The sequence below is a fragment of the Eptatretus burgeri genome, chromosome 3 (assembly GCF_056783735.1).
Source record: "Eptatretus burgeri isolate ZD-2024b chromosome 3, Ebu_testis_v1, whole genome shotgun sequence".
Lineage (NCBI taxonomy): Eukaryota > Metazoa > Chordata > Myxini > Myxiniformes > Myxinidae > Eptatretus > Eptatretus burgeri.
The window spans coordinates 132,964,078-132,977,042 of record NC_140963.1 but is presented as its reverse complement, the minus strand read 5'-3'; the positions used below and the strand labels follow the sequence as shown (position 1 = coordinate 132,977,042).

Sequence of the window (12,965 nt, the reverse complement as noted above, 5' to 3'; positions counted from 1 at the left end):
ACGTTTACCTTTCGTGGACTTACAAACCTGAGCACCTGCATCGCTCTGCATTTTAAAAGAAAATAAAAACAAAGGAAAAAAGGTGAGTTTTCTTTCACTACCTTCTACATTTGATCTGCACTTTCAGCTCCCAGGTCGCACACGCACAGCGATACGCACGCTCACACACACACCTTCGGAACGTGCTTCCATACGCTCCAGAACCAATTTCAACTGTTGCTGCTCGACAGGTCTGCACATGTCTCCTGTGTGTGTCCGTATCCTTCCGAACTTGCGATTCGCTTGTGCTTCAACGTCGCAACGTCGGTCGCTTTGCTTTCCGCGCACATCGCATTGGCTTCCTGGTCGTGCAGGTGCGTCTCTCACCCATTGGGTGAGGTCGTCACCTCGCCCCCCTTTGTATGTACTGTTACGAAATGGGAAAACAGAGCACAACTGAAATTCTGCACAGTCCAGGGGAAGCAGAACTTGATGAGGGCTGTGCAGGTACATCAAGAGTAGCTTTTCAACAAGTGTAGCTTTGAGGATTGCTGGGGGGGGGAGAGAAAAGTCAGACGCGTGAATTAGGTGGCAGTGCGCCCAACAGAGATCCCGCACAGAATTGCTATTTATACAAGCGGTCCGGCGAGGGCTGTCACAGGCATAAGCAAAAACATGCTTTCAATTAGCAAGAATAAACACTCTATTCCAATGGAGGCGACGAGCCGGTGCTCCGGTTCGCAAGCACCTCGGGTGCACCTTGCGTGCATGGCCAAGGGAATCCCACCCAGCATGTCAGGCTGTAGCGAACGTGCGTCACGGCAGATGATATCGCTTCGATAACTCGATTCGCTTTCAAATGCTGGGAGGAATCTCCAATCCTTCGAGCGAGACTCGTTTTTAATTTTCATTTTCAGCTGTGGAGCAATCTATAATTCTTTCATTTATCTTCCCCGCTTTGTGGCACAGGACTCTGCAAGTGGACGCTCCTCGAGCAAGCGCCTAACGCCCCACTACACCTAACGCCTAACTCCACTACACCTGACACAGATACTCAGACCCTTCCGCACTATGCGATGAGTGCGTGTCCACAACTGTCGCTGCCTGGGTATCCCATCATGCCCTGTGCACGCAGCGCCTTCCCAGCAGGACCGGCATCACTACAGCAGCAAGACTTCATTTTCAGTGCTGAACACGAGGACCTCATACTGTCGGAGATAGTTGCTTCTGAATTTTTTCGTTTCCCCATGCAGGAGCTCATGACGAGTGCGGAGATCACGGCTGCGGCCACCACGGCACTTCCTTGCATGAGCTTCGGACCCTCATGCTCCACGGGGCAATCTTCCTGCGGCTCTTCTCCACACCGCGCAGTGACTATCAATCCCCAGATTCCGGTCGCCCACGATCTTCCTTTTACTCCTGGATCTCTTGTAAAGGCAGAACCACCACCACTTTCCAACTGCCACCGCAACTCTCCTGCGGGACAGCTGCAGCCTCCGTCTCTGCAATCGCTGCAGCTCCAGGAACCCAAATCGGAAGAGATGTCACTGGAGTCTCCTGCGTCGATGTACTTCATTCCGTCTCCACCATCATCCCCCTGTTCTCCGGCAGTGTTTTGTGCTTCTCCTGTTGCTTCGTCTCCATTCTGCAATGCCACATGGAGGGAGTCGCTGTCACTCAGCGGTCCAGCCACTCAATCCAACTTTGTTTCTCCTGGGACTCCTGGTACTCCTGGTACTGCACCCTCGCTTATGTCAGTGTTCACATTCAGCCAGTCCCCACCTGATACACCAACGTCCAGCTGCCACCACTCTATTCCAGCAATCCACGATTCGACAGTGGGTGGTGAGCCTCTGGGCTTTTCCTTCCCCGGCACAGCTTACCAGCAGCAGGGCGTGCAGATGCCACTCGGACATGGATCGACATCGCTCGACTCTCCCCTGGGATCTCCGCTGCATTTGTCAGGCACAGCACCGCGGGGCGGCCTGGCTGGAGATGGTCTCTGCGCCGTGTGTGGAGACAGCGCAGCTTGCCAGCATTATGGTGTGCGTACCTGCGAAGGCTGCAAGGGGTTCTTCAAGGTACACAGTGGTTTCTGGGATGCAAATTAAAACATATTTGGGATTGAGTAGTCGACATCATGTTAAAATAACGGAATTAATGACAGGCACTTGTTTATTTTTATTTTTTTTTTTACATCATTAAAAATATGACATTGTTGCACTTGTTTTGAATTTAGTTTTAGACATTAGCGCGAATACCACTTCGTGCAAAATAGCAAAGGTCTATCTTCATGTCATGAAAGCAACCCCCCACCCCTCCAAAAAAAAAAAATGGGAAAAAAAACATGATAATGATAATGCTCTCACATGGTGCAACATCTTGAATAACGCATATCCATCGTAATGTGTCTGCAGAAGTTGTGGTGCATGTCCATGTCATTGTCATAGTGTATTCGTAAGTCGAGATGTGTTCTTGAGTCATGATATGCCCATGTTCAAGTGAGGGTGTGTTCTATCTCACGACAGCGGACAGTACAGAAGAATGCTAAGTACGTGTGCCTTGGTAGCAAGAGCTGCCCCATCGATAAGCGACGCAGAAATCGCTGCCAGTACTGTCGCTTTCAGAAATGCCTCAACGTGGGAATGGTGAAAGAAGGTTTGAATCTTTTTTTTTTTCATTATTTTTTCACCTTCTATGAAAGCACCACTTTGCTTCTCCAAGCTAACTTTGTAAATCCACATGCACCACCCCACGCCCCAACCTGCACCACCCCGTGCCCCAACCTGCACCACCCCATGCCACAACCTGCACCACCTCGCTCCCCAACCTGCACCACCCCGCTCCCCAACCTGCACCACCCCGCTCCCCAACCTGCACCACCCCGCTCCCCAACCTAAACCACTCCATGCTCAACCTGGACTTGACTATGCTTCAATTGAGCTGCACAACAGACCAGATACTCCACCTGAGTCACACCATACTCCACCTGAGTCACACCATACTCCACACACTCCAACTGAACGATCCCACACTCTTGCTCACTTGCCATCACTGATGCAAATAACTACTAATATAATATGATAATACATTGTTATAAAAACTAATAATAACTGTGACATTTTCTTCTATCACCATATTTTAACTTTGAAATGTACATGAAGGGCCTGTTTCCAACAAATTGTTTAAATTGCCTCATCATAACAATAGGAGAATACAGAATTAATTCTCCAAATCAATCTTTTTTTTGGACATCAATGTTCAATGTTCCTCACCTGCCTTTGCTCTCCAAAGAATATGGAACATTTTCATAACCCAGAATTCCTTGCACAACACTTCCGACCTTTTGGACCACTCTACTCTCCCTATGCATACCGTACCATATTCTACATTATGCGGTCATAGTTGTAAGACTGTACATTACAAGCCCATATCACTTATCCTCATAACATTGCTGCACTTTCTGATGCCATCATTGGTGCGAGAAGCAAACTACTCCTGCAGAAGCACGTCACTCGACATCGCGCTCGAATAATTCCAAATGTCACCACATTGTATTCCTGTCATAAACTATCACTATCATCATCATAAATCATCATAATTTTTGTTGAAAATATTACAATCTTACATTTTAATTACTTCTTTGGAGCTTTGCCAACTTTTACTTATATTGTGATCATGTAGTATTCATAACTTGATAATTATATATGAAAGGGTACTAAAATGCCATTCACTTGATTCGAAACAGAAATAGCAATGCTTCCAAGCTGCCTCAGTCGTTGCCAAGAAATTTATCGTGCATGGATATCTGAGCTGTGTCCGTAACATGAATCCACGGTTGATCTTCTCTCTCTCTTCCCTCACGTCTTGTTCACCTTCCCTGACCATGTAGTGGTGCGCACAGACAGCCTGAAGGGCCGACGTGGTCGCCTGCCCTCGAAACCCCGGAATCCGCCCGAAGTCGTTCCTGGAAGCCCGACTGGGAACCTGCTAACTACATTCGTACGGGCTCATACGGAGAGCAGTTTGGAGCCACCCACACTCGATTTCTCCCAGGTCTGTTTGAATTCAACTTCTTAGCTTCTCAACTTGTCTGCCTCGATCTGCTGTGTTTCTCTTCACTGACAAACCTTCCACTTCCCGTTTTAGTCCCGTTTGCTTGCAGATCTCCAGCTATTCCAATAAGGGCCGTTACCATGGGCACAACGAGATGCCTCTTTTCTTGTGCTGTGTTGTTTCTATGACGATGACAAAGAAAAAAAAATCTAGAATAGGGTGGTGCAATGACAGGGCTTGATGTAAAACTAGTCAGCCTTTAAACCACTTTCAACAATGTGCATCACATTGTTACATCTACTTTCCCACAGTTACCAAGTTAGCATGTGGGGACACACCTACATTTCTAGAGTTAAACGCTCCTGCCGTAAGACTTGATGGCATAATGGTTAGAGCATCCGCTCCGAGTGTGGAAGGTAGGCGATTCGACTTAGACCGAGTCGTACGAAAGACTTTAAAAATGGTGCGTGCTGCTTCCTTGCTTGACGCTCAGCATTGAAGAGTATGGAGCACAGACAAACAACTATAAGTGGGCATCACCAGCACATGCTTTGATGGACCTTGGGGCCTTCTCCTGTGTCAAAGTTCCTTGTAAGTGAATTGATTTTAAACCAGAACGGGCACTCGAGAGTGCACACCTCTGCGAAACTGAACAGTTTACGTTTTGCATCTTACTGATAGGCCATACATATCAGGATCCGGACCTTTCCAAAATCAAATCGGCTTGTTCTTGGCACCGAGCGAACTCGTCCACCAAGTTTTGTCATAATCCGTCCACAACCTTTTGAAACATCATGCGATATATCGTTTTTGTTCACATCTCTCAATGGTGAATAATCCGTTTTTAAAAATTCACAAAATTCTTGTATCTGGATCCGGATCTTCACCAAAATCTAATCGATTAGTGCTTGCTTGTCATATACTCAACCTGTCCACCAAGTTTCTTCCGAATCCATCCATAACTTTTTGAGATTTCCTGCGAACAAACAGATAGACAAACAAACTGACAAACTGTTCCCAACTTCTCGTCCACAACAAACTGTCCGCAATGCAAGAAAACAAAGCATCCACAATGAACAAAGGACAAAAAACAAACAATCAAGCAAGCTTCCACCTTTAGTGGCTTGGGTAAATATATAAATCTACGGTATACTTGGTATGAATTAATAACATGTATATGATTCTTGTGTACTATTGCGATTGAATTTAGAAAATTAACGACTTGATGGCACAAGTGACTAGCATCAGGTAAAACCAGGAGCACAATATGCAGCAAGTACCACATGACATGTGTGGTGGTAGAGTGGCTGTAAAATTGAGAGAAGCTCCTTGCGATCCAAGGCTACGCGCTCGCCGGAGCCTTAGCTGAGCCGGTGCACCAAAGCCGAGGGATTTTCTTGACGACTCGCACAATAAGTGCCCGATTCGCTCTTTTGCTACAATCACGCTCTGGAAGACTTCTTCAAATTTCAAGTCTTTATGCGAGTGCGATCAATCAATTGGCACGTATTGCATCTCATTCTTGCATGCCGTGAGCATCCACGGTGGCAAAAGGAAAACATCGAACATAGTCCCCTCTTTTTGTTTGTTTATTCACCCATAAATGAAATTGCTGCGGTAAAGATTCGCTTTTATCCGTGGGTGAATCCGACTGGTAAACCCGCTTACTTCAATTCGGAAACACAAACTGTGATGCACCCAGGGACTTGAAATGGATCCATCCAGAATTAGAGATATAATTTATGGTGCCGTGCATGGCAACAGCCAGTGCAAGTGCAACACATGTATATCCGCCACCCCCATTGACCTCCAAACAAGCAATGCTTAATCCAATCGGCATGCTTTACAGGTTAAGGGATGCTATTTTTGCTGCGCTGCAATGCTAGTTTAGATGGTTGTAAGGGGAGAGTGCTTCCCTGGAAACGTGTAATTTACATCCACTGAAATTAATCATTTGTCGATCAAAAATTTTCAGTTGTGATAATTGCAAGCCGATCCTCCTGAATTGGCCCCAAAACCTTGCCATTGTTTTCAACATCTGACCAAGGTCGACGGGGTTGGGAGGTACGAAGCAAAATCCTTATTCTCCATGTTGTCACAACTTCGAATTACCTTTAACCTTAGTTTTAGCTCTTACTTACTCTCTCATCTTAACATATTTAATCACCAATTCATTCACATACATTGATATGATGACATAGTTGAGCATGTGCCTGTATATTTGTGTGTGCGGTGTAAGGTGTGTGCAAGATGATGCCACTGTCGGTGAAGGTGTGGCGAAAGTCGCCCTCTGCCCCATGTCCATCCACCTCCACCTCCCTCCGTATAACCTCCACGGTCCTGGTTACATGTTCATTATCCTGAGGGCTCCTCTCTGCTACTCTATCTGAAGGCAGATTCAGTGATATCAAACCTGTCTCATGGCAAGGATTACAATGGGTGGTTTGCCTATGCCTCCACAGCAGTAGTTAGAGTAGAAATTTGTAATTTATTCAGAGTGCTGGCAATAAGTCAGAAACTCTTCACGAATGGCACTATGGGATCTTTAGCATACACCAACTAATGCACGAAGACGGTTCTCATCTTAATGGTCCATCCGAGCAACTTGGCACTCTTTGATGATACATGTATGTATATATATATATATAATTGTGGGCCGGGGGTCAGTGGCGAGAACAACCACGAGGTGGGGGAGGTTTGCGTCGTCTCCCACCAAACTCCCCGGAATTGTAGGTCGTCACTTGGATAACTCCGCGAGCCGGCGGGTCGTTCAACCGACCGTGGTCGCCAATATTTCAACCGCGTCGCGTAGGGTCTATTTGTCGATAACCGATTTAACTAATAAACTACGCGATTTCGACTACCGGGGAAACCACGCCCTCGGTACGTCTTGCTCGAACTGGGTCACTCTACCGACTGCGGTAGAGTTCCAACTACTGACTACCAACTCCGGTTCAGGTGCAGCCGAGCGGAAACTGCTAAAGCCGTGCCGGCTGGAATGGACGGATTTTCGGGTATAAAAACCCGGCTAAAAACCTCAGATCCGAACCATGTTGGACCAATGCAAGGAGGGACGGAAACGAACTGGGGGCATTTCTAACAAGTTTTATTTACAGTAAATGAAGACACAAAGCAAGGCTTAACGCGAATATGCAAGAAGTATTTACAATGATCCAAAAACACTTATTCAGTTCGACTTAAAGACGGGCCCACACGCAGACACACACACAAAATGAAAAGAAACCCAGTTTTATTGGACCCTCGCAGCCATGGAGAGAGAGAGAGAGAAGCTGGGGGCCAGAGTTCGGTGGTGCACCTGACGTCGGAGGAAGGGCGTGCTCCGCAATGCGGCACCTGACAATGGTCGCTGGTTTGGTCCCCAGTCGGAAGTGTGGGACTCGAGGTTTGTGGTGGAGCTTGAGTGGTGAATGGCCGGGGTCCACGGAGGGGGGTCAGGGTCGCTCTTCCCTTCCTCGTGAAGGGCCAGCAGAGACATGTTCGTCGCCTTGACGCCCACCAAAAACTCTTCAAAAGAACTTTTAAAAGACTCTCCAAGACCACCCAAGACCTCAAAAAGACCACCTCTCTCAGAGAGTGCTCGGGAATTTATGGACCTCCCTCAGCGGGGAGGGGCCTTGGTGAACACACTTCGCTGTCCACCTCTGATTGGACAGGTCTTACTGCCCACCTTTCCAGGGCGGGGCCTTGGCCCCTGCCGGGAAACCCCAGCCACTCCTCCACGCGTGCCCACACTCGACGAGTAACAGTATCAACGCTGCAATGGCCCCTGCCGGGAAACCCCAGCCAGTCTCCCACGCGGGTTCATACTTGACGAGTAACAGTATCAATGTTGTACAGGCCGTCGTGCAAGAGTTACAACGTTTGTGGAAGGAACGTTGGTGGAAGTGGAAAGGAACGGCTGCAAGACCCTGCCTTGGCAAGTCAGAGTGCTTGTAGACAGCGGGTGGGTCGTGGATCGTGATGGGGAATGGAATGGTTCTTGGTTGTTCGTTGGATGTAAAGATTTAATAACGTAACTAAAAAGAAATCGCAACACACGCCTTGGATTTTCCCACGAGACAAAAGGTTCGGGATCTGACTACACACATACTTAACAACATAACTGACTTTTGGGACATCTGTATGTTGAATGCAAATGGCTTCCAGATCTGTAACAATATATATATATATATATATATATATATATATATATATATATATATATATATATATATATATATATATAATCATGTGTGGCAGTGGAGGTGACATCTTGCCCTACCTTACTCTAAATTTCTCTGTAAACCATTTGCACCAATAACATATAAGGGTAAAATCGACTGCAGATATTGCTCTTTGAATCACATTTTACCATCATCCTCTCCCTTCTCCTGCCAGTTTCGAGAACCAACATACATTCAGCCATCAATGTCAGAAGTCGATTCTGTACGTCAGTTCTACGAGCTCCTGACTGCCTCCATGGAGGCTGAACGCCGCTGGGCGGAGTGCCTGCCTGGCTTTTCCGATCTACTTCCAGAGGACCAAGAACTGTTGCTCCAATCTTCATTCCTGGAGCTCTTTGTGCTGCGTCTTGCCTACCGGTCAGTATAATGGGACGTGCATATCAGCTGCCTCCAAGAGGTAGCAATTTGTATGTGCTTACATTAGCACTGCGGTCTATCCAGGATTGTATTTAAGGGTTCGTTTGTACAGATTGTTTGTGTATGTGAGGTGGGTGCGGGTGGGTTGCCGTCTGAACATTGCAACCAGTCTGGATCCATCCCTTTAGCATCAGAGTGAATGTCCTGACCACAAATAACCTCAATTTTGATGAGACTATACAAATTATTGAACTGTAAGCCAATTATAAAAAAAACAAAAAAACAACAACATCCGAATGTCTGGCTGATCTTAACATCCATTGCATAAATGCACAAAGGAAAATGTATTTAAAATGAAGAATTTCACAAATGTTTTTGCAAACTAAAACCAGCATCCTGATGCTTACATTTTGTGTGACCGAGAATATGGTTGCACCGAATTGCACTTTCATCCGTGGACTTTATATCATCTTCACAAGCAATTTATAACCGGCTAACGAGGCCGATTTGTGATCCTATCCACTGTAATCCACCCAAAGTATCGACAATCGTGAAACAAACCAAGAGGTGTTTTTAAGCGCACGTCACTCTGTATGCGAAGCTCGTCCCATATATTCTCATTCCGTATGTGTGTTGGCTCGTGCAGTTCCAACCCAGCCAAAGGAAGGCTCGTGTTCTGCACGGGACTCGTCTTGCACAGACTGCAATGTCTGCGAGGCTTTGGCGAATGGATCGATCCTATCCTCGAGTTCGCCAGTGGTCTGCAGGAGCTACAACTCGATGTTCCGACGCTGGCATGCACCGCTGCTCTCGTTATGCTCACAGGTAAATCGCACTAAGGTTATCTTCTCTCCACCCTCCCTGAAAGGCTCGATAATGTGAATCTAAGGAAGAAGTAATCATACGTGTGCCGGAGAGAAAAAAGAGTAGGAAGACAAGTTTGCATGAACATGGAGCAATATGATAAATGTACGAGAACTATAAATAACACCACGGACTTTTGGAGAAAGCAAAAGGACTTTTCATGTTGGAAAAAAGTTTTTGTTTCTTAAATTTGTCCTTATTAAAATGGGCTGGCTGCTTGGTTGAGTGTTTAAGAACCTGTTTCTTTCTCCACTGGCTGGCTGGCGCAAGTTCAATTCCCATGGCTGTGCACTCTCGCCAACCCACACATGGCAAGTGTGGCGCGTATGCTAAAGAGTATGCCAAACATCTTCAACCTGAGTTGAGGGGGTCCTTCATCCCACAGTGCACTGAAATGGACTGGCCTAAGGCTTATAATCATCCCTTAAAAAGAAAAGTACTTCAATTTCTTGATCATTGCCTTCCATTCAATTATTTTGCGGACAAGAGAGTACATTGTCTCGACAAATGCTTAGTATCAATTTTTTTTTTTTTTTGGATCTTCCTTCCAACAGAACGACATGGTCTGAAGGAGCACAAAAAGGTCGAGAACCTTCAAGCTCGAGTGCTTTGTTGCCTTCGTGAACATCTGAACTCAACGAGTTGCCCTGCTGCGGCGAACCTTGGCCCGGCGCCCCAGCGTCCCATTACATCTCGCTTACTCAGCAAGCTTCCTGAGTTGCCTTCGCTTTGCACCCAGGGCTTGCAAAGGATCTTCTACCTCAAACTAGAAGACTTGGTCACTCTTCCACCTGTCATTGATCGCCTCGTAGACACGTTACCATTTTGAAAATGCAGGAGGGTTGAGCAGCAATAGAACAAAGAATGGAAATGTTCAAAGTAATATCTTGGACCTGAATTCAAAAGGACCGCATTGAACAAGGATGAAATTTTATTTCTAGACAATTATGTAAGAGAATCTATTGAACTCGGGCGTTTTGAAGCGTCTCTTCTGCCCGATTTTACGTGCAAGCACCTGTAGAAGCACCGGCGCAAGATTTAGAGTTTCCACTGTTATGATGTCACGCATTGGACTTCTCAGAGTTCAAGAAAACAAAGCATCGACAACGATTGCCAGCGCACGTGAACTCAGGATCTGTGTGCCCCATCCCTCACTTCGACTCCGCAGAGAAAAGTTCTTCGCGTGACATCGCCTATAAGTGGAAGCACCTGGTGGGGGCGAGGAGTAGGTTTTGCTGCGGGTTTGAGATGATCACATACAGATGAAAGCACGTGATGGGAAAGATGCAGCTGGTCAGTGATAAAAGAAAAGAAGAACAACTTGCGTTTTCAGCAAACTTGTACTTCTGAAAAGAAGTGTAGGAAGACTTTTCTAACAATCCTAATTCTATCTTGGGACACATTGTTTCGTGCACTTAACAAAAGTAACTTTACGACTTCAGGCTATCTTTGCCTGTAAGATCCGATCACCACTAGCACAAGCACCTCTATTTTTGGTATAACGACGTGAGGTTCATTTTGAGGGTGTTGACGTCGCCAATGTCAGTGTAGATTCAATTTATTGTCCCTCGTGCTCACCCAGGATCTGTTCGGTCTTCTTACAGATTGCGATTTTGTTTCTTTGGTTTTGCTTTGACAGACTCGTTCTTTCATTAAAGTTTCTCAGACAAGCATTGATAAAAGTCAGATGTGTAGATTACAGCAGCATGTGCCCACCGTTTGGTCGTGTTGCCAGAGATAGTCGACGACGTGGCGTGACTCATTGGAGGTTTGCCGGTCAGCCTTTAGAGTACCTCGTCCGAAAGCTCTTTCCAACCACACTCGAATCGCTCACTCTGGAGCGTTTTGTTCCTGTCCGAAACACGTGAGTCCGATGAATGTGACCGTGTCGAGTGAAAGGCTAGCTGGTTCTTTCAGGAGAAAATGTTATGTACTTAAAAGGAAGCTGCATATGAGCGAGAGTTCCAAGTGGCTGCAGGTGAAGCAACACACCTCCAGTGCATTTTTGTAGAAATATTAAAATAATTAAAAAAAAAAATTGGGATGTTCAGGAAATAGAGTTCCCTTAACAAGGTTTTTTTTTCCCCTCTGTACATGTATATAGATACGATTTTTAAGCAAATCTATATTTGTTATCGTTTTTTTTTTGTTTGTTTGTTTTTTTCTTTATTGTAAAGTTCCATACTTTTAAATGTCTTGAAAAGGCGGTTCCTTTTTTTTCCTCTTCTGTTTTTAGGGGTGTCCAAATAAAAACGTGTTGGCACTTATACGAGTTGAGCATCATTCTTCATAAGGATGATCGAGCGGTGTTCCTCATAAGGATGATGTATTGTGCCGTTTTTCATAATGGCGGTTATGTGGTCTGCATATGTTATGTACGAGGGGAGTTCAAAAGGACCTCGCGATGAGATACTCACAATGTAATCCAAGAAATGGAAATGTTCTAAAAAAAAAAAATAACCCGATATGCATCTCCATATGTGAGTTAACTTTAAAAAAAAATTAATTCTCACTAATTATATCTCCATTTGTGTCTTGACATTTTCATAAACGGTATTGTGAGCATCTCATTCTGCGAACTTTTTGAACACTCATGTACCTTTATTTTGCAATCACCAAGGAACTCACCAATGTCAAATACTGGTGAGTTGATACTTCGAGACCGGTCTACGGTTCTGTTGAAGCCGTTTCATAAGCAGGCAATGTATTGGACGGTTTGCTATTGCCTTTCCAGCATTGCTCAGCGCAGGTATGTTGAATTTGGCTGTTACCTGTTAAATTACCTGTTACACAATATCTTCTTCTCTTTAAATGCACCGTGGAGTCTTTGTAACGCCCACCTGCCAAGCAAGTACAAACAGATTGGATAGCCGGCTCAGCAAGGAAAGCATCTTCATTTGCCACGATTTTATGGTCAGGTCCTATCCCGACGGAGATTGAATCAGACGAGGCAGCTCAAAGGCCAGGAGATTATCTCCAAGATATATAATATGACTGCACAGGTCATATTATTGCAACGACTGTACTACTATGATGAGACACTGCACTCGATTTTGAAAACTTCTGTAAACACTTTCAAGCACATCTCTCTCGTCGTTCGTGCCAATGTGGGTAACACATATCACCTGGAGCAGTGAGCCCACCAGGTGTTACCTGCTTTCGTGATTAAATTATCGCCAGATGAGAGAATGGCTGAACACATCCCGAGGGTCATGGCACGTTTGGCGGGGCCGGCTGGCAGTTCTAAGCCATGCTGAACTTGGCTTGTTTCCAGCGATACTTCAACTTCAGGCCCAGTCTCTTTCACGATGTGACAGCGACGAAGATAGAATAAATAAATAACACCAACAACATGGCATTACATCACGAAGTGCACCGTCCCTCAATGGAAGTTAAGCCGGGTGTCCCATCTGCTAGCATTAGCTGGTTGACGTTGAAGATCCCACGGTGTCTTCCCCGCAAAGT

At 45.7% G+C, this 12,965-nt stretch overlaps 1 protein-coding gene across 1 annotated transcript in view; it reads left to right on the top strand.

Annotated features, from left to right (window-relative positions):
- Positions 1–11,767, top strand: part of LOC147031003 (putative nuclear hormone receptor HR38) — an 11,924-nt gene extending 157 nt beyond the window's left edge. Inside the window, exons 1-7 of the mRNA XM_085875648.1 lie at positions 1–82; positions 949–2,060; positions 2,508–2,637; positions 3,872–4,035; positions 8,434–8,636; positions 9,283–9,461; positions 10,055–11,767. The exon at positions 1–82 is cut by the window's left edge and continues 157 nt beyond it. Of these exons, the coding sequence (XP_085731774.1) occupies positions 1,056–2,060; positions 2,508–2,637; positions 3,872–4,035; positions 8,434–8,636; positions 9,283–9,461; positions 10,055–10,329 (1,956 nt within the window). The 5' untranslated portion in view covers positions 1–82; positions 949–1,055 and the 3' untranslated portion in view covers positions 10,330–11,767. The remainder of the gene's footprint in view (positions 83–948; positions 2,061–2,507; positions 2,638–3,871; positions 4,036–8,433; positions 8,637–9,282; positions 9,462–10,054) is intronic.
- The last annotated feature ends 1,198 nt before the right edge of the window (positions 11,768–12,965 follow it).